Below are 26,739 nucleotides of genomic sequence, written 5' to 3'. Positions count from 1 at the left end.
AATGCCAACTGTATTCATTTTACAACTTTTTTTACATCAATTAATCGTTACAAATTTCAAACTTCTGTCTTTTTAAACATCTGAAATATTAGAACCGCATTTTCTGCTGGAAAAAAAGTTGATGTCATTTGCGCGAAAACGACAAGCTATATAATTTTATTTTAACATAATTTCCCTCCTCCGTCGCTCCTGAAATAAAGTCCATCAATTCCCGCTTCTTTGAAAAATTATATTTGATTATGCAGTTTTTGTTTTGTAAGAGCCTCTATAAAATAAAAACCAGGGATCTAAATAATAAATTGCAAGGGGGCCGCGGTCCGCACAGGTACCGATAATATAAAATATATTCAAAGCAGATAACCAAAGGGAAAAATGTATCTCAGTAATAACAGGTTTAACTTCGAGTGTTTATGTACTTCCAAAGAATTCGAGGATTAGGATGTTCAGATACCAAGCATTAGTGGACACATGAATTTGTGTTAAAAGAAAATTAAATTCCGAATAATACTTTCGGTGAGGAACTGTTATTATGGTAATTATTATTTCATTACTCTTATAGTTTAGGAAATGAAAACATACCTCATAAAAGTTTAACGTCAATAACGAGAGGAAAATGGTACACTGGTAGGAAATATTTATGGTTGACACCAGTTCAACCGAATTTGTGGAAAAATATTTAGCAAGTAGTAGTTTTCGGCACAGGGTGGGATTTGCGCTATTCTCAAAATTTAAGAACAAGTAAAATACCGTGTGTATAATGAAGATTCATCTGATTCGGAACCAGAGCGATATTTGCTTTTGTGGCTGCATTTGTTTTATTTCTAATATTAGAAATACAAATTCTGGATATTTATTCTGGGTACAATACTTATAAAAAACGTAATTCCGCATAAATGATTATTTTTATTAATTTTGCACATAAAATTATTTAGTATCGGCAGGTGAAAACTTTGAGTTGTAAATATTCCTTACCATTGTACTATTGCCCGTCTCGTTATTCGCAATAAATTTTATAAGATGGTTTTTTATCTCCTATGCATACTATAAATATAGGCAGGCGCTACACTACCGTATTCTTACATTTTTGAGAAAATGGGGATGGTTAGCCAAATTTTGGTTAGCATTTTATAATCTGCAAGATATTCCTAATATAATACATATAAAATTCGACAAGAATATGTTCTAATTCCGTATAGTTAATTAAGACAAAAATGATTACGACCATATTCCATACATTCTCTGTTCATTTTCCTGTTAAAAAAGGCAATACGTGTAAGACGTATTCTAGAGTTCTTGAAACATTGTAGAAAACATGAAAGTAGCCATTCGTCGGATAGACCTAATTACCATACCTTCTTAGCTTAAGCTCCTTAAATAACAAATGTCATCCAGCACAAGGCCAGCCGTACATTCATTTTACAATTTTTACTTCCTGAGCGTAAACTAAGGAAGTATAGTAATCGAGTTCATCGGACGAATTACCACTTTCATATTTTCTCGACGTGTCATGACCTCTAGAGTACGAAAAAAGTGGTGTCCCGTTTCCGTCTATCTGTCGGTCGATCTGTTTGTCTATCTGTTTGGTGTCTGTATCCATTTTTATTAGATACGCAATCTCCGAAACCACCGGACCGATTGTTGTTGTCAAATATTAGGAATATCATGTCAAAACTTATATCAGTATTTTTTTATATTCTATAAAATAAGATATTCCTTCACTTGCGTTTCGTGAATCCGTGTCGATTTTCACCCTAGACATACAGATTTTTGTAAAAAAAATCCAATACTCTATTACAATATTTTGCAATTTAATTTTGAAAATGCAAATTCGAATGCTCTAAAATCTTGTAAATATTTTAAGGTTATCATAATCATGGTAAATCGTTAAGAAAAATGTATTCGTTTATCCCCTCTCAAAAAAAATGACGTCATCCCAAAAAATTGCTGAATAAATTCTATGCAAAATGTACACATTACGATAAGTCTATACTTGTGATTTATCATTGCCTTAAAAGCTGTTACAATACTGTTCTTAGACATATCCAAAATGATATATGTCTTTGCAAAAATGTTGCTCATTTGAATTTTTTCGAAAAATCTGGATTTGTTTTATTCTACTTCAGGGGCGAGGGAAGTACTGTCGAAATAACCTTCGACCAATTTTTTTTTTTATATTAATTAACCGTTACAAATTTTAGTGTTGTTCATTGTTAAACTTTTGGCTCTAAACTAATGTCTATTTTTCTTAATTCCGAAGAGTCTTACTTGAGATGAAAATCATATGAAGAAAGATCGTTCATATAATTCCAAATAGCAAGAGACAAGAACAGATCGGAAAGGTAATATTTTCAGAGAGACTATACAAGGTTTCTTATTCCGTATTAAGGATAAAATTATTTTCAACAATAAGTCGTTAGACATATTTACTTTCCCGAGATATTATTATTCAATAATTTTACTGGATTAGGGTTTATAATAAAATCCGATTTTTTAGGACGCTTTTTATTACATTTGTTTTTTTTTTAATATATGTAAACACAAATATTTTATAAACATAAAAACTGACGAAAGTGACATAGTTACGTCAGTAACCTTTTTCATACGAAAAACGTCATTATGATAGTAAATTCTTCGGAACACTACTCTGTAGGCAACTTCATCATATAATAATCATAATTTTGTAGCAAACTCGTGGGTGGGTAATTTCGTAACAAGTTTGTCAGTTATAGATCAGAAGTATTTAATTATTAAAATCACAGCACTTTCCTACAATTGTTGGTATGCCCAACTAGCGCGAGCAACATTATTCACATTAAATACAAATAATAACACTCGAACATGCTTTTTATTTTTCGAGATAAAGGTTGTACAATTTGTAGAAAGTCTTATACACATTCAAATCATTTAAGTCCTTGGTTAAATTGTAAACAGTTTATTCTGTGCAGTTAGTCTCTCATAGTTCATGGTCTTAATTTTTTTTCCAGATGAAAGTATTCTAAAATTAGCGGTTGATTTTTTTAGCGAATAAAAGCGAGTCTAGTTAAAGCAAAACAACAAGTTACGGTATTCTTGTTTCCACAGTAAACTTACCTTACCACTGAATTTAATTATTTTTTTCTAACTCTTTATATTATTCAAAATTAAATTTACTTAATGTTAAAGTTAAGTGGACTCGTGAGTCTGCCAAGATTATGTTAAACTCAAATTGAACAACAATTTTGGTGACGTAATTATTTTTTTATTTTAGTTCAAAAGATGACAGTAAAAATCCAAATTTAAAGGAATGCAAAGTTAAAATTAATCTTAACATGAGCGACAAATCTAATGCATGTTTTGGTATGATATACTTAAATTAGGAATAGGAGTACCCTGTACCTTCACGACCCTTCTCTGTTTGTGCACCTTTATCTCTCTTTATCTTTAACATTTAATCAATATCTTGTGTGTTTCCACATTTTATTAATCATCTTGTTTGCAAAAATGTGTTATATTTCCATACTGCATGCTTTTCAAAAGTTTAAAATTGCACTGTCGGTACCGTTTGATGTGTATTTAGTTACACTTAAAACCTATTTGAGCGAATTTCATTTTGTTGTTTGCCGCAAAGGTAGAAGTCTTCGTTTATCCAATACCTCCATTAAAAGGTGTAACCAACCACGAAAAAATTACTTCCTTCTTATGTTGCCTGTCGGCACAATACCTCACCAGCCTCCGCTAATTCCGAAAGTAAAATTTTCCCACTAATTCGCTTACTTGTGTGAATATTTAGATTTCCGCTACCACTTCATGTATCAGCTGTCTCATAAGGGTTAATCCAAGTGCACTCTCGCCACACAATTGACTATAGAGACTTCGATTACCAAATCCATACCGAATAAATTTGCAGCTTTGTTACCTTCAAACAATCAAAGACTTTCAGCACACCACAATACGCGACAACCCTCTTTAAAATAATACAGCCGAACCTCTTGAATGTTTCCATATTGCAAGCACCCTTCACAGTTTTGTCTTAATTTGTTACCGAACTCAGTAACGTTGTTAAACGATGAAACAAACAAAGTTGTTTTATTTTTACGAAAGACGATAAACGACTATCTAAAATTTTAGATAACACTATCAGCAAAATGTATTGATAAGTCGCGTCGAATTCTACTTTACACATTGCATTCCGTAAATTTGTGAGCGATGAAGAAAACGAGGCAGTTTTCTGACAGCTGTTCTTCGGTTATGTTCGTGATGTTTGTGATGTCGTGTTTCTTGGTTCTCTTTAGTTATACGGACAGTTTGTCGCACGTAAATAATGCCCTTCGAATTCAAAACACTTTCTTTTCCGAGGCAGAAAACGATGAGTAAGTTGTTTCATACGATTCACTCACACTTATCTGTTATGTTGTGTTGACTTTTTACAGATTTGAAGTTGTACGTTACACTTGGAAATGTGAAAGTAATAAGTGCGTCAGGTACCATACTAATACACAGGAAGTTTCTCTAAACACATGTAACATGATGTGCTCGCAACCCTCGCTTTGGCCAAAACCTGAGAAAGTTATAGTCACATATAAGAATTCTACAGTTATAGACAAGACGAGAATCTCGTTTAATTTTTCGACACAATGGCAAGTGTATAATATGTTGATAAACACGACTGATTTGTTCAAAAGAAATCTTGAACTGTTGAAACCCGGGAATCAAACTACACCTAGAGCTACTTTACATATAATCATAAGTATCCAGGATACGACTACTGATAAATTAAAATTAGGCACAAACGAAAAATATCACTTAGTAGTTGAAAATAATGATAATTTAGAAGCGGTCATTGTGGCTGAAACTTACTTCGGGGCGAGACACGCACTCGAAACTCTTTCACAGTTGATTTGGTACGATGACGTCATTGATGAATTAAGAATACTTCACAATGTTGACATAATAGATTCTCCAAAGTTTCCCCATAGGGGTGTGATGATCGATACTGCTCGAAATTATTTTCCTCTTGATTTAATTAAAAAAGTCGTTGATGGAATGGCAATGTCAAAGTTAAATGTTTTACATTTACACGTCACTGATGCAGTGAGTTTTCCTATTGTTTTACCAAGAGTTAAACAACTTGCTGCGTTTGGTGCCTACGGCCGTGACATGATTTACTCTCCTGAAGACATAAAAAACTTAGTGCAGTATTCTCTTACAAGAGGTATCAAAGTTTTGTTAGAAGTGGACGCTCCTGGTCATGTAAATGCAGGTTGGAATTTTGCTGGAGAGAGTTTAAACAAGAAATACGTGATTTGTGGAGAAAGTGATATTTTGAACGGACATCTAAACCCAGATAACGACGAAGCATTGTTAGTATTGGAGGACATATACAACGATTTATTGGAACTGAGTGGATACAATGAGATGTTTCATATGGGTTCGGATGAGGTGAACTTAACTTGTTGGAAAGGCACACAAGCCGTGAAAACTAAGAAGGCAGAAAATTCTATGAAGCAATTTTGGGCAAGCTACACAAATCAAATGCTAGAACGATTGAAAATAGCAAACGATGGACGTTACCCTGATCATATCATAATGTGGTCCAGTCCTTTAACAGAATCTTCAGAACTAGATACCCTAGATGTTAAAGTCACCATCCAGCACTGGCTTGGTAATCCTAGTTCAATTCTCAGAAGAGGTCATAAAGTGATCTATTCAACAGTAGGCCAATGGTACTTAGATTGTGGCTTTGGCATGTGGAAACCTAGTATGACAAGTGGCGTTTGTGATCCTTATACGCCTTGGCAAAAATTCTATAAACACAGACCGTGGGTAATCAACGGTTATCGGGAACTAGCTCTAGGTGGTGAAGTTTGCCTCTGGACCGAAGAAGTCGAAGTCGACTCTCTAGAAACTCGAATATGGCCGAGATCAGCCGCTTTTGCGGAAAGAGTCTGGAGTGATCCCGACACAATGAACGACTATGACGTTTACAGCCGCCTAGTGTCTTTTGTTGACAGGCTGAGATCCAGAGGTATAAAGTCTTCAGCGATGTGGCCGCGCTGGTGCTCACAGAATCCGGGTAAGTGTTGATGGGAGTCCTACATCATCTGAATGTCTCACGGGAACTCATCTTTGACCCATATAAACAATGCGGGCCCTTCCGTTTCCGCAAAAGTTGGAGAGCCTCATCAAGTGCTTGCGGCAACACACTCATCGCTCTGTGTGGTGCACGCCCATCAAAAACAAGAAAACATTCAGTGTACGATGGTTAGAGTGGCTATTGTAAGTGTTGAGTACTAGAATAACCTTAATACCGGTCTATTTATATTTTTTATACAATTTGTAGAATATGTTTATTAAAAAAACACGAGTTATTTTCTGGGGGTGGATAATGTGGGTGTCATGGGTTTCTTTTGGGAATGTCAGAAGCTATAAGCATCGTCCGATTTAAGCCGATACCGGCTACTGTAAAAGAACTTGCGAAGTAAAAGATTTTGTGAAAGATTGAGTCCGGCTTTTGTGTTTGTAATGTCAGGTAAGCAAGGCTAGAAACGCCATCACTAATGAGCATTGTGCTGTTAGCAAACAAATGGCGGTTTCTCTGATCTTGATGCACAAAAGTTTCAGATCTGTATTAACTTCCACTGTTATGAGCGGGTTGACAAATCGGTCGACAGATAAGTTAGTTGGGTTTAAAAATCAATTTATTCGCTATATAAAGCATGGTTTATACGTTGCGCTAAATTAACGTAAAAAAATGAACGCTGTGACCACGTTGATGACGATTGGCGTAATTAAGTTTTATGTTGGTGGTGCTGGTTGTGAAATCTAGGTTACACTTTATTGATTTAGACTATGAAAATATCGCACGCTTTTTCCCACTTCACATTGTGGTTGCCCCCTAAAATTAAAATGGATGTCATAATCATGTGACATGCGAAGGGCTATAAGACCAACAATAATTTGAATAATTATTGAATGTCAACCACCGTTTAGTTGTTACATAATCCCTTTCAGAGGATAATATTGAGAGGGGCTTTATGATGGACAGTGACGTGTATAAGTCTTTAGCACATCTGTTAAATATAAAAAATATGAGTATTAAATTAGTACGTTTCTAAAGCTTATTATAGATTATTATTATTGATACTTATTATTAGTTCGCTCTAATAAAACAATAGCTGGAACAATTTAGACTATTATTTTTATTATCATTAGTTTACCGCTATTACATAGTTGGACATCTCAGAAATGCATTCGATAATTAATATTGCTATCATTATCACAGTAATTAATTTGATGAGACTTATTTTTCGAAATCTAGAAATTCGTAACTGCTTATCCACATTGGTTACTACGTTAACCCTTAAGAACTGACACCCGCGTTTAGTGCACTAACACTGACATGGAGTGTCACAGACTCCGATTTAAAAAATTATTAATACTTATTTAATAATTAATTTTGTTATTGCGGTTTATATGTAAGTACTTAAAGATGAGTTCCATTAACAAAAACTTGTTCAAATTACCTGATAGAAAAATTTAAAATAACATGCATCATAACAATGTAAATAAATGACACTTGTTTTGACGGCCTAATTTTATTTCTAAGGAAAACGAAAACTTGGTTTATTTTAGATGAGAGTAAGAGAAAAATGTTTATATAATTACAAAAAAAATAACACCCTGCATCTTCAGAGAAAAAAACGTGCAGGGAGTTTTTATGGCTCTGCTTTTCAAAGCAACAGTTAGGTACCATTTTCTTGAACATTGAAGGCAACTGGGAAGTGGGTCTTCCTTTTATTTCTGCCGTCAGTATCACTTTCCTCAACTTTAACACTGGAGCAAGAATTATCGACAGAAATATTAGTGTTGTCACCATTATTGCATCATTTTCAGTAATTTCTGAGTCACTACAGTCACTTTCCAACTCACTATTCCGGATATCTTCCTCAAAATTTGGGTCTAAAACGTTCACAGATCTCGAACGACTCTCCATACTGACAGAAGAAGTCTGCGACTTCTTATGCACTGTACCACGAGAAAATGAAACCCCACTCCTGCGTATTTTGCATTATTTCATAGAAGTTCCAACACTAGGAAGGTATTAAAAAGTACAGACCTCTAAAAAATTTGCACGACTAGGGCAGTGTGAAATATGTGGGCCGGTTTGTCAGACTCCATGTCAAGGTAAGTACCCAGTTAAGTTAATAAAATCTGATTATATCATCACAGTTGATGATTTTTTTATACAAAAGCGACTAATTTCTAAGACGTATTGCTTTTAAATGAACCCGAATTTATAAATTGCAGTACAAAGTAAGAGAAAAGCCTGCCAAAATTTGTAAGTAATTAGTTTTCAAATTAAGCGTCGTAGTTAATTTTACCGAGACGTATTTTTAATGACAGGTAAAATAATTTTACGAGTCATTAGTTAAAAAAATACGTGAAACTAATCAACTAACATCCAAATTCAAAATAGTACACATATGTACAGGATTCTAAAATAAATTAAGGTAAAAACCGTAAGTAAGTAAAATATTGGTCTAAGGTTATTTATACAGAACTTCGCACGCCCCTGAATACAATCCAAAATATCCAGCTTTTTCGAAAAATGATAAAATTTGATTTTGCGGATTTTATTTTTTTATGATAACCGTTATAAGGTGTATGTTTCAAGTGAGTATTTCTGTTATAAAATTTTGTGATAACTTCATCAACATTTTAGTAAGAACACGTATATCATTTTAGATATGTGCAGTATAATACTAATCATATTTCCAAATTTTCGAGAAACTGGAGTGAACCGTTCTTGATTTAATCAATAAAATAAATTTTTTGAATTATCCTATATACCTAAGCAATTTTAGAGAACTGGTCGAAAGTTATTTCGTCAGCACTTCCCTCGCCCTTGAATTAGATTCCAATAAAATCCGCTGATATGAAAAATTATAAAATTAGGTTTTGCGGGTTTTATTTTGTGATAACCGCTATAAAGTAGCTTAAGGCTGATAACAAACGGGCAAAAATGTGTTCTCAGTTAACGAATACGACTGTTTATTTTTATACTTCGGAAAAATTCAATTATTAACACGTTCAGTGACGGCATTTGTGTTGAAAGAAAATGAAATTTGATTGATTGTTTTCCCAAAAAACCGAACGTCTAGCGTAACATTAATAAATTTGAAGAATACATATTTATTCGGCCACTTTGTAAGATAATATCATTTTTTGGGTGGATCCGTATATACGGACAAATTTTGATTAAAGTTGCTTCCAATACCCTTTTAAACTGTTTGCAAAATTTCACAGGATTCATAAATCACATATACAGGAGCATGTTAATTAATAAAATTTTAAGAACATTTATTAGTGTAAACTTTGGAGATGACGTCATCCTATTAATGATGGTAATGACTAACAAAACTTTGGTTAACGTTTTATAATCTACAAGGTATTCGTAATACACATATAACTTTTGACAGCAATCGGTCCAGTAGTTCTGGAAACAGGCATATATATGGAAACAAAAGATCTATTTTTTCATACACTAGGGTTCATGAAACGTTGAGAAAACATGAAAGTAGTCAATCGCGCGATGGACTCGATTACAATACTTCCTTAGCTTGCGCCCAGGAAGTAAAAAGATGAATGCTACGATAAATCATCAATAAATAATAAACAGACACATTTTGATTAAAAATGTATCATGCTAACGATTATTCTAAAATGTTTGTAAGATTTTAGAATATTCGGTTTTGCAGTTACTAAATAAATTACGAAATGTGGTTATACAATTTAGTTTTTTTTTTAATCTGGATCTCTTGGGTGAAAACTCAAAGGCGGATTCACTCTTTGGAGGAAAACTTTAAATTGTGGCGTGCAAGAAGCCCCACAATATCAACAAATCGAAGGAAGTTGACAGGAAATCACCAAATTTTCATTAACAATTCAAGGAGAGCAAGTGCACAGAGGAAGTCTGATGTACAAATTATAAATTTTCGTTTATATACGAAATTAATGTACTACAAAAATGATAATGTATTTATTTTAAGTTATAATTTATTAGTACAAATACAAAACATATCTAATTTAATCATTATGTGTAGACCTTGTGCTAAAAGCTTCCAAATTATAGTGAAGTCCTGGCACTGCTTCCCAAATGGTATTTAAATCTATTTATTTATCCTTTCGATGAAATCATTTCCAACTGACAGTGTTCGGCATAACCAACCTTCCAGATTTTAAACCTCTATTACTATGTTTATATGAGATGTGGTTAATTTTTATTTGAAATAAACGTTAAGCTAGTTGTTTTTCTGATGGAAAACGCATGTGTTTTATTAATCCATACTGTTGTGCATAATTGACATTTGACAAGGTTGTTGAAAAAGGTTAATTTTATTGCACGAAAAAGTGAGGTTAGAAACGAGGGCACGTTGACGACTTTTTCTTCTGCACACACCATATAGACCTTAATCAATCTTAAACAATCAACAATTTCGATTCAATTGATGTTGAAAAATTTTTTTGTATAAGAATAATAGAAACAAAATTTAATAAAACAGTAAACTCATTTATCTGTATCAAGGTACTCGTTTATCCGATGAAATGACGAGGTAGAGTATTTTAGGATAATTCTGAATTATTCAACGATATGATTTGAATCCTACTTATAAAAAGTCTTATTTCTTTTGAGAACTTTATTGCCATAATAAAACACTTTGATTCAAAATATGTAAATATTTAATGTCAGGTGTTATCTACATAGAAAATATTTTTGACATTTTTTTACGTAAATAATAAAGCATTAGAGAGATTTTTATTCTATATACAAAACGAAAACTCAGAGCGCAATCTCTTGTTCTAACCCTACTTAACTATATACATCACAGTGCGTTCACTAAACCTAGAAATATTGCAGAACTTAAAGTTACAAAACAAAGATTAAATGTCACGCATTATTATTTCCCAAAAACTGATTTTTATACATATTTGCAATAATTGCAACAATCGGCGTGTCTCTAATCACTTTTTTAAAAAACAACTCCTCTATAGTCCTTGCAGAAACAGTTCTAAAAGAGGAACTAAGTAATAGTAGTATCCTGCCAAACCTCAAAGGCTGTTTAGGGTACACAGTCGAAACGTGCTTGGTTAATCTCATCCGGGCATCATTCTGAATAACCGCAATTTTTGCACTCTCTACCGTCGTCCTGTCATGGTTATCAGACGAGGAGGGTTTATCAAAAGACGTTTTGAAAAGGACGATAGCGCGCAAACAGGCATATTCTTGCGCATCCAGTTGGAACTGAGTTATCTTTTTCAGCGTATCTTGAAAGTCATTGACTTCTCTAATAAACTCTCTGTTCTGAAGCTCTTGTTGGAAAATCTCACAAGATTGCACCAGAATTCCAAAATCGATCATCGGCAAAAATTGTGCCGCCCCCAAAATGAATAGATCCAGCCAACTTTCTTCAAGCAGGAGTAGCTGATCACAGATTGGTAACGACGTAAATTCTGGCGCGGTTCTGACCCACTGGACATTCATAAAAAGAAGTTGTGCCGCGGATTCGCGAATCGCTGATGGGTTGAGCATCGGAGGGGTGAAAACGGAAGGCAGAGACAACGGCGGGACCTAAACAAGAACAGCTATTAATATTTATAAGTTTGTCAATGGTGTTGTCGAAATTACCTGCGGAAGCGGCAGATAGTTATTGCACAAGAACCCTGCTGGGGGTAACAAAGGAACTGGAGGGTCAATAATGGACGGATTTGGCTCGTATTTGGGCATGGTGAGGTTGAGGACGTTTGCTGGTGGAGACACAAGCACTCTACTCTCGTTGTAGTAATTTGACATTTGCTGTCTCCTCAGAGTGGAGTTCCTGGGCCCTCGTTCATGTTGCACCGCTGAAATAACAAAAATTACCAATACAGGACCGCATTAACCACTAAAACAACAATCACGCGCTTGAATTCATTCATGTTATTCCACCTGGTGCAATCTTGAAGCCAAAAGTTACAACATTCAAGAGGCTTTTAATTTCCTCGAGTAATTTCTTTTGACTTTGAGTGGCTGCTTCAAGTCGATGGCTTTTCGCTTTCAGAATCAAACGCACGTGAAATAATTAAGATAAACAGTTTGCTTCTTACCGTCTTTGTTCATTCCGACACTTTGGCATTTCTTTAGTCGGCAGGCTCTGCATTGGTTTCTGTGGGTTTTGTCGATAATGCAAGAACCTTCTTCCTTGGCTTTGCAAACGTACTGCCGGCTTTTTCGGATAGAGCGCTTGAAGAAACCGGCACATCCGTCGCAGGCGAAGATGTTGTAGTGTTTTCCCGAAGAAAAGTCCCCGCAGACTTTGCAGGGGATGTCCAGTATTCGACCTGGAAAAAAATTGCCGTGTTGGGATACAAAAGGTCGGGTAATAATAGTAATCGACATAAAGCGTAAGTGCCTTTAGGCGTTTTGGGGGTAGTGTCAAATACCGGAAGTATAGGCGGTATGAGTAAAATGAACAGTTTCCTGTGATATGCAATATAATAAACGTGTAATTTGGGGATGAGGGTGAAACGCAATCAGGTAATTTAGGCTACATTGTAAATATTTATGTCTATATGATTTATAATCTGTATAACGTTGTAAAAAAAAACAGTTATGCATATTAATAATAATAGAATTAAAAACGTCCCCAAACTAGCACTAGGTAATCAAGCAGGTTATTATTTTAAGTAAAGTTGTTCATAGTTTCGAGTTAATTTTAATATCGACTGAGTTAAATGCTAAACTAACTTATAACAATCCAAAATTTTTGAAAGTTTAAATTATAAACTGATTTAAATCAATCTGATATTTTTGATAAACTAAATATCTTAATAATAATAATAATAATAATAGTAATGTTTATTGATGTTCAGTAAACCGAGATCCAATTACAGGATAACAAAATCAAAAATAGCACAGATACTACAAAAAAAAAAAAAAACTTAAAACATGTTAAGAAATATTGTCTATATTTTTATGAATTCACACTGGGATTTACACATTAAAGAAGCTGTTTTATAACTTCCTTATATAATTATATATTTTGGACAAGTTAAATGTATTCTTATTTGTACCTTTAAGTTACAACTTGAAAAAATCCATGACGGTAGACGGACGGACAGACGGACAGACACACAGACAGACGGAAACGGGAAACCTATTTCCTATGAAAGGTCGAGAAAATGTAAAAGTAGAGAGTCGGTCGACGGACTCGATTACAATACTTTCTTCGCTTACGCTCGGGAAGTGAAAATCAGATCCAATGCGAGTATGTAAAATGATATTTACTACAAAAATTGCCGGTTTTTATCAGTTTATATATATTAAATTTAAATGCTGTATTGCTTCATCTTTGAGTGACACTATTTTGAACATAAAACAATGTGTAAACAGTAATACACTTCGAATAATAAAACTAAATAAAATAGGTAAGTGCTGCTTTTTTTAATAAATAGATATGTATCTTTAGTAAAAATTTTCACGAATGTTCACTTAAATTGGATCGTAAATTTAATTAATGTAAACTTTAAAATAATAATGTGTCGTCACAAAGTTTTTCAAAACAAATAATATTTTCTCCTTATGATTTTAATTAATCAAGAATGAAGACCAAAAATTATGTAATTTAAAAAGTTTTAACATCATGTAGAATTCGGAACAATATACAGTTTGCATGTATACCGCGAGAGCAATAAAAAAACGATTAAGGACAAGCATCGATCCTTGGAAGTTTGTCTTTGATCGTCGCATGTTCAACTCACACTTTCAAATTGATGGTGATCTGACAAGACGAAGAATCTGTCAAAGACAAATCTTCAAAAATTTATGGCTGTCTTCGATCGTGTTTTTTATTGCTGCGTTATTATTAATGATATTAATGATAATCAATTTTTTAAAATCACCATTAACTGAAATAATTTTTTAAATTACATTGCAAAAATAGCAAAAATAAAATTAGATTGAAAAAATATTTTGGGAATATCTACGACGAATTCAGTTATAAAAGATCTGGAATGTGGTTCAAAGGTAACTGTTTCCGTGTTCAGAACCTTGAGTTTTATAAAAAAGTAATTATAGACTTTTAAGAGAAGAATTACAATATTGTAAAATATCAACCAATTTTAGGCAAGTGCTCACTGCATCATGTACTTTTGTGTCAAATAAAATTATAAATTTGTTACCATTTTTTTTTTTGGAATCATCGTTTTAAAATAGGCACCAGTTACATATACATATAATTATAGTATGTACAACTATAATGAGTATATTTTATATAAAAATAAGTATACTTCATACATATTTGCGGCATATACAGAATGTCCCAGATAAAATTCCGCGACCTTATATCTTGAAAACGTATAGAGATATTGAAATTGTGTAAACTCTGTTGCTTTAAGCTTAAGTTAGTACATTGTCAATATGACGCGCATATGGCGTCGGCGTCCCGACGTAAACCAATCTTTTTTAAAATAACAAGGTATATTTTATTTTGATAGACCATTAAATTTCAATTACAGTGGTATACAAGACTTAAATTTTTGTTTCTTTTTCATTCAATAAAAAAAATAAATTTTTAAACAAAAAATAAAAGTTGGGTGTATTAAAGAACTCACATTTTATTTTTTAACCAATCTGGTTTATCAAAATTCGTTAAAAAAATATACGTTGCAATTTGAAATAAAACATTTGCGTCATATTTGCAATATAGGTTTTCTCTGTCAAGCTAAGAACAACGCAGTTTACAGAATTTTAATAACTCCATCCATTATCAATAAATATGTAACAATTTTCAGAATAAGCGGTTTAGAAAAGTAATAAAGCAATATTAATTTTTAACAAGTTTTAATTTCACTTGAGAATCAAATTATAATTATTATTTTGGTGTTATACATATATGGTGAACAGTGTATTTTTTAATTTAAATAGAAATTTGGAACACTGTATCTAAAGATGTATTTAACTGGAAGCTCATATCGTACAAAAAATTATTATTGATTAGAATTTCCTTTTTTAATTTCAGCATTTTTTAAATTGAATAGAATTTTAGGTAATTAGAAATTTAGAAAAACTTTTGAGAAATAATAAGTATTAAAATTCCTTAAAGATGATGTTTGTAACCTTCAAATGGCATTTATTTTTCATTATCTTTATTATTAAGTCTATATTCTCCTCATAAATTATTGTCAAAAAAAAATTTTGTAGATATATGTCAGAATCCAAAAAATGTTGAACGAACTTATCAAATACGTTTTCAGGTCATTTTTATTTGATAGGCATGAGAAATAAAGTTGATAAAATGATAACAAATGAATGAAATTGATTGCGAAATGAACTCTGGGGTTAAAGAAATCACCTTAGATATTTTTAGAAGATAAACTTCACTTAATTACTTATGTAAGAAATACTTAGTTGGTTCTTCTGTTAATACGATATTGTTATATCACACTTAAGAATAATTCTATTTATTTAGTAACATTTCAAACAAGTAATTAATTGTGACAATTAGGTATTAATTTCATCTATTAAAAAAAAACTTTAGCTTGACAAAAACTACATAACTAAAACCATGTAACTTCAGCCTGAAGAAGTACATGTCAAACACTAGAAACACTTGACCGAATTTACAACTTTGATTCCACACTGTGTACAGTCACACATCGCACACAAAAATTCCCGTACATGAAAAACTTCTTATTGACAAAAGAAAACAATCATGAACGATACTAAATCTCGAAAAAACTCGCAAACTTACTCGATGAGGACGGCGACTGCGGCTTTAGTTGCAACCTATGCGGTTCGAGGTGATGCACCATTGCACCCTCTGCACCCTGTATATCACTCATGTCACTAAACGACCCAGCACCCACAAGACCAAGAAGTCTTCAAACAACCACTAACGTGAATGATCTAACGTTGTGAACAGATAACTCCGAGACTTTTAAAAGCTTTTGCTTACCCTTTGGATGATTTACCGACATGAATGAATCCCTTTTTGACTTGCCGGCAACGTTTATGTGACTCCCATTGGTCGAAAATGTCCCTACCCCGACAAGGGATGCCTTAAGCCCTACCCTCTTCCGTTAACCATCCGACCCTTACCTTGCTCGTGTAGTAGAAGGGGCGTGACAGCAAAGCCAACTTTAGTAATAAAGCGAAAAGCTCGAGTTTTTATTATGAGAAAGTGAAAGTGAATGAAAATATGGTGTAGTAAAGTCGTGTTTTCGAGGAAAATAAACGAAAATGGAGTCAAAGCTTTGGTCGTTTTTAACGTTTTCGGTTAAGAAAAGTTGTAAATTAGTTTGTTATCTATCTATGATTAATATCTACGAGTACTAGAGTCGTAGACAAGCTATCATTTAACCTCCACTAGAGGCCGCTAAAAATTAAGTGCGTCTTAATAAATTGCAAAGTCATTTAGATACAAAAATATTTACCTAATTCGTCACAAAAATTTTGATGACTGGCTAAAATTTGCGTCTAGAACTTAACAAAATTCTTATCTAAATACATAAATAAATAGACACGTAAAGAGTTAAAATAACGAATGTAGACAGGTGTAGACGGTACATAGATGGGGAATAATTAAAAAACATATTTATAATTTAACTGGAATATGATAATGATGAATAATTGATGCGTGAGCTTAAATGATATTTTTAAAGCGAAAGCTACGTGATTTACTTACTGGTATTGAAGTAAGTTCCCAGTATAGGCATTTTTAACATTCTCACACAAAATACAAAGTCATGCTACTGCAATCTGATTTCTTTCTGGCTTATCTAACGACTTGACTTTACTTTATTATCTCTGAAAAACTTCAAAATTAGCTTGCAACACACGGAATGTTGATTTCGTCATACTATAGATTTAGTGATACAGTATCGCTTCCCAAAATTTGTCACGTACGATGTCGTAGAGACTCTTGTTATAAAGTATAGAGATAATTGGAGTCAAATGTAGATATAAAAGTGGTGGTAAGTTGTGCTTATTAAAATAGTTCGAAAAGTGTACCCCGTTCGTTTGAAGAAACTTTATTTATATTCAAAAGCTAGCTCAACTTTAATACTAACTGGTGCCTAAAAACGATGGTAACTCTAGCCTTTTCTTTTATCTGAATGTTTGACGTAAAAATTTCAAATCTTAATTAAGTTGGATTGCAATTAATCATATTAGAACTCTTCTCTTTCCGTTTCTTTCTTTTCTGTTTTCCTCTTTATCTACTGATATTTCGATTCGTGACAACGAATTGACGTACAGGACAGATTAATTTTTATTTTTGCTTTGCTTTTAAAAATCAAAAGCTTCCTTATAAAGTTTAAGTACTTTTTGAATCACGCTGTAACCAAGGTAGACCTTGCTACTACAAATACTATCGAACTTTACCTACAAACACTTCAAAAACTTTTTCTAACCGGCTACAACCGGATCACTCCAAATGAATGAATCTGTCACTGATAAATACGGGAAACAATACTTTAATTCTCCTCGCTTACAACACCAATTAGAAAAATTTTTCATGTAGGAACCCCTTGTAGGTGAGTAACGTCAATACCAAAATATTTTTAATAAAGAGCAATAACATGTGCAGAGAGTATTAGGGGTCCGATATGATATCCTGAATATTAATAACCGAATTCCGTACGCGTTTTCATTGCACCCCTTGAACTAAATCAACCAGATGATTAAATTATTCGCCAAATATGAAGAGTAAACTTTCTGCGATACGACATGCTTAAGTATTTTTTATAAGCTCATATTCATATATCGAGTTCGCAGATTCCTAAATGAAATTTTTGGAAAAATTCGCGATATTAAAACGTATTAGGAAAGAAATCAGTTTTGGTTTTAATTGACAGACACAAATTACCCCTTGGTTTATTATTGCACACCTGGACTCGTTTGATGATATTGATGATAGTGTGGGACTAGGAAAGCGTTGCATGCAATAGGGGTGGAAGTGATGCCATGTGGTCCAGAAAGAAAATACCGGAAATTGTACCTGCGTTAAATCCTTTCACTTGCTGGAGAACGGGCACGAGTAGTTCAGAATTTTGAAAAAATGTTAAATGTATCTAGTGAATTAAATGAGCTCATAAATATATTTAATAATAAAATTAAAGGATTTATATTCTAGTTCAAGTGTGGTATTGAGCTAAGGTATTACGAAGAATGGGTGTTTTATCACACTTATCTTAATAATAATAATTACTTACACATATGTGTCTAACATCGACTATTACGATGATGAGTTATACTTCCAAACTTGCGTCAAGAGGGACGGGTGGGGGGTTAATCGAAAGTGGTGCCTTAAATTTGGTTTAGTTATGCACGAATAATCCAGAACAGATTTAAGTTCCGTTTCAATATATTTCTCGTTCATGTTGTAGTGCCTCATTTGTGTATAAACGGCTTTATCCACTGACACACCACATACACGAATACATTCGTTAATTAAACGACGCACCGTTGCGTATCGTAAATTTTTTGACTAGAGTGTATAACCGAGCAAAAATTATCGCTTAAGTGTCACTTTTACTAATAATATATGATAGTGTCACATATTTAAGAGGTGGGTTTTATTTAAATCGGAAGGGGAACGTGCTTGTTAATACTTAAAAGTCTTTGCTGAAGGTAACAGTCTGTAAGTAACACTTATAGTAAGTAGAAGTAGTATTTCTCTTTACAGTTTCTTGCTTTACAATGCCCTATAGCTTATCAATGTTAATGACACATTTGTACAAAAGCAGATAAAGGCGTTAACATTATCTATTAAAATGAGTAGTGTCAACTATAGTCCGTCGCAAACTAACAAACAACCCTTATAGTGCGACCTCGTACTCAGATATGGACAGTCCAAATGTACACTGGGAAAAGCTTGAGCAATAATGACAGGTACATCGCATACCTACAGTACGGTTATTTAATGCTCCCACATTCCCACGCATCAACAGATTGGCGCTTAATTGGAAATATTGCTATCATCCCCCTGATGACAATATGCTAACTACTCACACGGGGTGGCGTCGCATATGTTACCTATAGACGCTTCATCCTCCCTAATCACGGATGCTCAGCAATGTCCGAGCGTCATTTGTTTCAGGGATCCGTGGGAATGTGGAATGATGACACATACGAGCAAGTAAAAAATGATTAGTGATTTTAACCCTCTAGCGTTTTATAAAGCCCTCAGTCTATCAGCATCATTTGCAATGGCAAACCTAGATAGCACGATTCGATAAAAATCACGTATCAATTATCTAATGGTTTGTTTGCGGCTATAGAGCGGAGGTTGGAGGAGAGAACAATATGACGTACAGAGCCATCGGCTAATCTTCGACATTGTGAAGAGATCAGAGTGGTCATTGTGTGTGGTTGCAGCCGGCACTGATCCCGGTAGATGTCATCTCATTATCTGTTTTTTTATCGTCAGGAAGCTATCGCCTGGCACAACACCAAGTTTAAAACAAAAATTATCAAAATGCTCAATGAGGCAATTTTTGGCTATTTTTTTCTAAATAAGTGTTGTATCGAAAGGATGGTCAATAAAAATTTGGGGAATTTTTGAGTTAAATGAATCATGGCTACAGGTGTTTCTACGGTTTGGGAATTTATTACTGAACCGTCTTTCAAGGAAACGACGACCAGCAGGAAATCAATTGTCAATTCTCTGTTTACGTACCATAAAGTCGGTAAGATTGGCTACCTACTCACAGGAAACAAACTGAAGGTGGTATTGGGTTAATTACCGGTTCCTTTAGTGTTTGCTACCTGGAATCTCTGTAACTGAAACTGTAGTAAATATGAAAGAAGTTGATTTATGAATAAGATAATTTGCTGCTAAACCGGAAGAGCTTACTTGGCTAAGCATATTGCCACGAATTAATTCTTCCCTTGAATGAATTTACTTCCGAGGGAAAAACGTTTTTCGGGGTAAAATTGCTAATACGTATTTGTTCTTGTAGGTGGTGTCAGGTCACAGAAAACAGTCTAAATTTCTGTAAAATAGTATATTATTAGCCAAGGTTGCAGAGCCAAGCATTCTAGACCGAGCGCAAATTAGAACCCGAGACGCGCAGCGTCGAGGGCTCTAAGTACGAGGTCTAGAAGTGGCTTTGCAACCGTGGTTAATATACTATTTTTTTCACTAGCAGAAACCATAAGACAATAAACTGAAAAATAAACGTTCAATTTTTTGACGCAACATGATTTTGTTTTGATTTCTAATCAAACTTGATCTAAATCTTCAACACAAAGAAAACCGTTTATACTTGTCGCTGAGTTAATCATTTTATCTTCCACCGTCTACCAACTACCATGCGTATACTCAAGTAATGTTTGTAGCACACATTTGTTCATATTTTAAGAAATAATCACATCAAACATTGCGTACATAACCTCAATTTTTCGTTTTGAACCCGTGGTAGCAAAAGTTGAATTTGCTACCACTAAATGAGTCGACATTTGCATGCGCCCAGGCTGCTAGTGAAAAAAAATATTTTTTATAACGTCATCGGCCTTTAAGTGACGACAAACAGCCTAATTTTTCAATTAAGCTTTATTTAATCATTTTTTGAGACGTCAACTATCTGGGTGAAATGAAAAATTAAACTTAAACCTAAACTCTAAATGAGTGTTAGTATAACATGAGATTTTTTAGGGATTCCATCATATAATTTGTGCCAGAATATGTGTAGGATTAATCAAAAAATTGGTGAGCTATTAAATCATGAGTAACGCGATATGTCAATGGGTAAAAACTAAAGTTTAGTGGATAAAAAAAATTGTTTTCTTCATCATTTACGAGAGCGACAAAAAGTGGGAGCGAGAAAGAACGAGAAAGAGAGAGAGAGAGAGAGAGAGAGAAAAAGTCGCAATATTAAATTTTGTCGGAGCTGCTAAAAATATACAGGGTGAGTTACTAAACGCACGATACTCGATATCTCATTAATTATTGGAAACAGAAGAAAAAGTCAAAGGCTAAAATTGTACGGTTCTTTAAAGATTATACTTTAAAATTATTTTTAATTATACAGAGTATGTATTTGGTTTTTAAGCCATAACACAAAACTTCGTTTCTTTAAATGAAACATCTTATATACTCGTATTTTTACATATTTTGATTGGCCTCTTCTCAGGCTTTACAACTAGGCAGGTTATTTTTGAAATCCCGACGTTGCAACGTAATTTCAATTTTCAGATATGGATATTTCAGTTTTTTCGTATAAAACACCCTATAATTTATTACTGCGTCTTATTCTATTGTTTTTTTTTTTATTTTTTGTTAAGTATTTTCTATACTTAAAGTTGATAGTTACTGCTGTCAAGAGACATATCGACATATTAGAAGAATAAGAATAAAAAATAGAGTAAGATAAAGTTAAAAAATACAGAGTGTTTTATTTGAAAATACTGATATATCGATATTTGAAAATTGTAAAGTTTTAGAATATTTAGGTACAGTAGCGGTCATTTCTACGGAACCACTCGATAAAAAGTCAAGTTGGTAGCCCTGTCACCTAGTACTTTACGCCGAACGCGGTTGGTAGCGGTAGTTGACATGGCAATCGAAACTAGCACAACACGAATGTTTCGGTTGCCCTCAGCTATGCCGCACTGTATCCCGTGCAGACTGTATGTTCTGTTCATCTATTTATTAAAATAAAATATCTACATTGACAATGGGGCCATCTAACCTGTCAAATTTTTGACACATATGTTTTCCCCCACAAACCCGTCAAGGTCACTTACATCAAACAAATTTTAAAAATTTACACTAGGGAGTGGTTCTATAGAAAAGATCGCGACTTTATATTTAGAATATTTAGAAAATTGGAACATGGCAAAATCGTACTGAAATTTCAAAAATAAACTGAAATTATAAAGCTTAGAAAGGTGCTAATAAGAGTATGTAAAAATGTATAAAATGTTTAATTTAAAAAAACTGAGTTTTGTATTGCACCTTAAAAACAGAACATTCTGTTTAGTTAAAAATTATTTTAGAATATAGTCCTCAAAGAGCTGCACAACTTTGGTCTATAGTTTTTTTCTATCGTTAATACATAATTAATGAGGTATGGTACACTGCGGCGCTCTTAGTGACTCACCCTACATATGCATATTTCGCATGTCCTTTAAACCACAAACGTGTTCAATCAAAGTTAATTTAACTGTAATTTAATAAAATTTTCAGGTTTTCTAATTAAAAGAAAGCCGCATCAAATTCTAAATTCATATAGAAAACTTTTCTATTTTTTTTTTTATCAACTTCTGAGTCTTTTATGTTGTACTAGTCGGATGTCGCAAGTGGTGTGCTATTTTAAATTTATAGTTCGGCTAAAGTTATAGTGCGCTCAAAAATTACCGTTGCCACTTAGTTTAAATGTTTTTTTTTTGAAATTTAAATGTTTGATTAATACAGGATACAAGGACAATTTTTATTTAGCGTTCTTCATACACATATTACGTAAGTGTGTTTATTTTTAATAATAGTGTTACGAAAGAAACCCATGAGTTCTAGTATGTACGGCGATGATGACTCATCGTCGGTGACGGCGGCAGAGCGACGTTCGCTAAAGAAATGCCTGGAAGCGGAACTCGCGATGGGTATGCCAGAAAGGCCCCGATTGCCGAACATCTAGAAATAAGTATGAATTTAAATAGACGCCACCTTCGGGAACGATTATTATTCAATCCAGTCGAGTCCAGCGAATGTTGAGAGAAGCCAGTCAAGTTGCGCCGGAACTATTTTGTACACAATCGCTGTGTAATTAGTCGCGTAAATTTGAGTTACTAAGAAATAAATTGTTGAGTTTTAACCCACGCCGATTTTAAATACCCGTTCATCGTAACAATTTTCCAATAGAGAGACAGACAGATGTCTGTATTTTCGTATTCTATAGGTTGTAAAATGTCAAATAAATATTAATTTCTACTCATATCAAAATGTGCTTGTTATAATTATTCTTTTATTTAGCAATAAATGAAACATTAAAGTGTCGCATGTAACTTGATCAAAGGTTAAACGTAACTTAAATGAGTCAGTCCTGTTGCTATGGTTTTAAACTATGACAATGAATGTTTGGAATCTGGTTAAAAATTGAACTTATTTATGTCGAGAAAGCAATAAAAAACACGATCAAAGACAGCCATGAATTTTTGGAAATTATTCTTTGATAGAGTTTCGTCTTGCCAGTTTTCCGTCGATGTGAAAGTTTGAGTTGAAAATGCAACGATCAAAGATAAACTTTCAAGAATTCATGGCTGTTTTTGATTGTGTTTTTTATTGCTGTTTCAAAAATTATATTCTACAGAAGAAAAAAATCCTTCTGAGTTATTAATTAATTTTTAGAAAAATACGTGTTCGTTGTATGAATTTTCTACAAGTTCATAAACATATAGTGTAGATCGTAATTTAAGTTTACAATAATGTGCAATATGGATAATTGTTGTTAAATGCAATTTAATTAAACCTGGTACGTAGTGAAATTGACACTATGATAATTTAGATAATAAAATTAACAAGAATTTTTATTATTAAATACTGTATATACAATCTTATCAAATTATAGACTGATAATCTACTTTATTATTATCTACAAGGATTTTATTATTACATTCAAGCCTACATAATATTGTTACGAAAGAAATCCATACGCCGTCCTAGATGCCTATGAGTTTGAGGGGCAGTCAGTGGAGTCCAGCCAATGTGGGAAAAGAGTCTAGTCAAACCCATTCCAGTCGAGTCGGAATTATTCTGTACATAATCGCTGTATAGTTAATCATCTAGTTTTGTATTACTGCGAAGTAAAGTGTTGAGTTTTATCCACGCCGATTTAAATTACCAATCAACGTAACAATATAGGAAAATACCAGAGAACAATTTCTTGTTTTCATCTTTTTTCACAGTTTGTATAGCCAAAATTTTCATTCCCATTTCTCTGTGTGTTGGGGATATTGTAGGGTGACTTCCAAAATTACTGCACCGATTGCTGAAATATTTTTGGTGTACCGTAAGGCTATCGTGTAGACTAGATGGTTAAACGTCAACCAAAATTTGTGTTCATCCCCTGCAACAATTTGATGACGTCATCTTAAAATTTTGTTAGAGAAATATTATTTAAAGTTTATGAAATAACACTTTTTTTATTTTTCTTTAATATCTAAATTTTTAGAGAAAGTTCAAAATTTTACAAGAAATTTTGAAAATTTGTCTTCGAAATTACAGAACCGTCTGGCCTGAAATTTTGTAAACGCTATATGATTTCATAAATGTGCTAAATCACTCATCAAAATTAGTTTGTTATTTATCTTTTGCAAACATTTGTGAATGCGGGTTTAAAATTTTGCTACATAAATCCTACTGAAATGTGTTTATTATTGCTTCTATATTTTTAACCTTGGGTATGCAAATTTTTGGAAAAAAACGGGAGACCTATTTTTTTCATTCTCTAGAGGTCATAAAACGTCGAGAAACATGAAAGTAGGCATTGGCTGAATGAAACCTATATACAAGTAAAAATCAACGTACGTTTTTGATCTTAAAAACTGCCAGTCAATTCTGAAATGCAACAGATGCTTCCTCATTATAGAAAAATCTCCTCGACGCGAGGGAAATTCTGTCTAAATAATTTAAATTTAAATTTATGAGTGTGCAGTTATTTTTAATCCACGAAAAAAAGTAAGTGAGCATGTGTAACTCTAAGAAGGCACATTGTGGGTATAAGTGGTTTGAATGATTTTGATACGTTATCAAAGTGATTGTGATCGTCACTGCACTAAGCGTGAACGTAAGTAATTAATCACGATTTGACTAATTTTATCATCATTTCCTAAAACCGAAAGAAAGTTATTGCTATGCGACAATATTATGAGAATCTAGGCGGTCTAAAAAACAGTTTGTTACAATAATAAACGGTAAACAAAATTTTTGTGATCTTGAATCAACATTATAAATATTCATAAATAAAATAAAATATCTCTACAAATATTTCTACAAATATTATATTTGTAGAAACCTACCCTGTTATTTTATCAAAACATGCTACAAAAAGTTGTGTTTAGTTATTTAGTTTGTCAAAACACCCTGTATATACAAGCCAAATAATTAATAGAAAATAAAATATATTTTTAAAACACACCAATTACCTTATAAACATTGCTTTTATCAAGTTCATATTGCACTAAGTTATTGTTTAAAAATACTAAAACTGTATCGTGGGAAAATTTTGAACTAGTTCCTTTAAAAAATCATCTTTTGCGGTCGCCCATTCAAGATGAAGTACCTTAAAGAAGTTCCTTTTGATTTATAAAATCTCGAGATATATGATTAAGCATAAGAGGGTTTTGCTTCTTGACATGGCGTTGATGTCTCTCACAATGGTAACGACAATCAGATTACAAGTTAAAAACAAGGTTCCATATGCATGAGGAATAAATTACCTTAGGAATAAGACACACTTTTATGTAAAACCAACACTTAAGACTTTCGATCAGCTGGAATTTAGATAACACGCTATCTGGCGACAAACATTAAGTACATTTGTAGATCAACATTAAACAATCATCGTTATCATGTGTGTACACTTTAATGGCCAAAATTCAAGTGATAATTATAGATGTAGTCACAATAAGCCAACACTCTTTCTATTTTTAAAGTTCTTTACAAGCATGTGCAGTTCGGCATTTAGGTGCGAGGTAGGGACTTTAACAAAAATAATCCGGTATTTAGTCGCAAAGGCACAAAGGCAGAGCGTTTTAACAACGGATCGCATTCGGCGGCCATGTTTCCACTTCAACCAGGGGTGTCCAAGATCGAAATCAGAACACCGTAAAGTTTCCAAAACTAAATTTCGAGTTATTAGCGAAATATGATGCCACAACGCTTTTAACTTCCCTTATCTTAATTTGTTCGACAATTCGTTGAAGACTAAAAATGGGGTCCGATCCTGGCAGATTTTTGCTGGAGCGAAAATTGGATATCCCTGGTGTGCAATAAGCATATGTGCATCATTCAAGCGAAATTATCCCTAAATGCTGCATCCCTTCGTGCTGTGTGCAGGGCCGCCATCCTCTTTTTGTCCCGGCCCGTCCAAGCAACTAATGAGGATAACTAGAGTTAGGTCAATTCTTTAGAAACATATTTCGAAGCAATCGCGCATCCTCTATCCAGGTGTGCCTCGCATTCACTTCTTTGCAACTCGATGACTTTACCTGACCCCGGATTAATTGAGAAGTTAACTGCAGTGAGTTTGATATTAGCCCTTGGCGCCCTGGTTCGGTGAGAATTTTTGATCCGGAAACGGCGTAACTCGACACAAACCTGAAATTCAACGACTTTTTCCTTGGAAGGTGCTTTCTTTACAATGGCAAAAACTTTCGGTTGAATCAAGGATCGGATAGCATGTAATAAACTTCGCATGGAAGTTAAAAGACTTGTCTGTAATGAAAAGGTAATCGGATGGGACTATCAGGTGTAGAACGCCCATAAGAACATAACCGTTGAACTCGGTAAAGAAGAACAAAAGCTTGAGAGCTTTTAGCTGCGTGAATAGAAATTGTTCGGTGCACAGGTGAGGAGGACCAGACTTTCAGCGCTTTGACATCACATCCGGGGCAGCCATTCGGAGCAGAGAAATCAACAAATGGGAGCGTTTTGACCAGGTTTAAGAAAAAATAGGTCTTTTATACGCAAGTGTTAGTAAAATCATAACTGGTTTGAGTTATCG

At 33.5% G+C, this 26,739-nt stretch overlaps 2 protein-coding genes and 1 long non-coding RNA gene across 4 annotated transcripts; 1 reads left to right on the top strand and 2 right to left on the bottom strand.

Moving 5' to 3' along the window:
* Positions 1–4,147: 4,147 nt before the first annotated feature.
* LOC135126935 (probable beta-hexosaminidase fdl) lies at positions 4,148–7,564 on the top strand. The gene is made up of 2 exons (XM_064053175.1): positions 4,148–4,349; positions 4,410–7,564. The coding sequence occupies exons 1-2, from the start codon at positions 4,186–4,188 to the stop codon at positions 6,061–6,063; spliced, it is 1,818 nt and encodes a 605-aa protein (XP_063909245.1). The 5' UTR covers positions 4,148–4,185; the 3' UTR covers positions 6,064–7,564.
* A 3,132-nt stretch (positions 7,565–10,696) lies between these two features.
* On the bottom strand, positions 10,697–18,309 carry LOC135126494 (protein tailless). 2 transcript variants are annotated; one of them, XM_064052514.1, is made up of 5 exons: positions 16,876–16,900; positions 16,701–16,822; positions 12,124–12,357; positions 11,666–11,880; positions 10,697–11,608 (listed from the first exon to the last, which is right to left on the bottom strand). In XM_064052514.1, the coding sequence occupies exons 2-5, from the start codon at positions 16,738–16,740 to the stop codon at positions 10,928–10,930; spliced, it is 1,170 nt and encodes a 389-aa protein (XP_063908584.1). In that variant the 5' UTR covers positions 16,741–16,822; positions 16,876–16,900; the 3' UTR covers positions 10,697–10,927. The 2 variants fall into 2 exon arrangements, with proteins under 2 accessions (XP_063908584.1, XP_063908585.1); XM_064052515.1 differs by lacking the exons at positions 16,701–16,822; positions 16,876–16,900 and adding an exon at positions 18,229–18,309.
* Positions 18,310–23,515: 5,206 nt separating this feature from the next.
* On the bottom strand, positions 23,516–25,535 carry LOC135126493 (uncharacterized). Its single transcript, XR_010280047.1, has 2 exons — positions 25,454–25,535; positions 23,516–24,081 (listed from the first exon to the last, which is right to left on the bottom strand). It is a non-coding gene; the product is annotated as an uncharacterized LOC135126493 (long non-coding RNA).
* Between the last annotated feature and the right edge of the window lie 1,204 nt (positions 25,536–26,739).

Source organism: Zophobas morio, unplaced genomic scaffold (genome assembly GCF_036711695.1).
Source record: "Zophobas morio isolate AGI-343-1 ecotype UQ-CSIRO unplaced genomic scaffold, CSIRO_AGI_Zmor_V1 ptg000011l, whole genome shotgun sequence".
Lineage (NCBI taxonomy): Eukaryota > Metazoa > Arthropoda > Insecta > Coleoptera > Tenebrionidae > Zophobas > Zophobas morio.
Note: the sequence above shows the minus strand (reverse complement) of the source record. Positions and strands in the feature narration are given on the sequence as shown.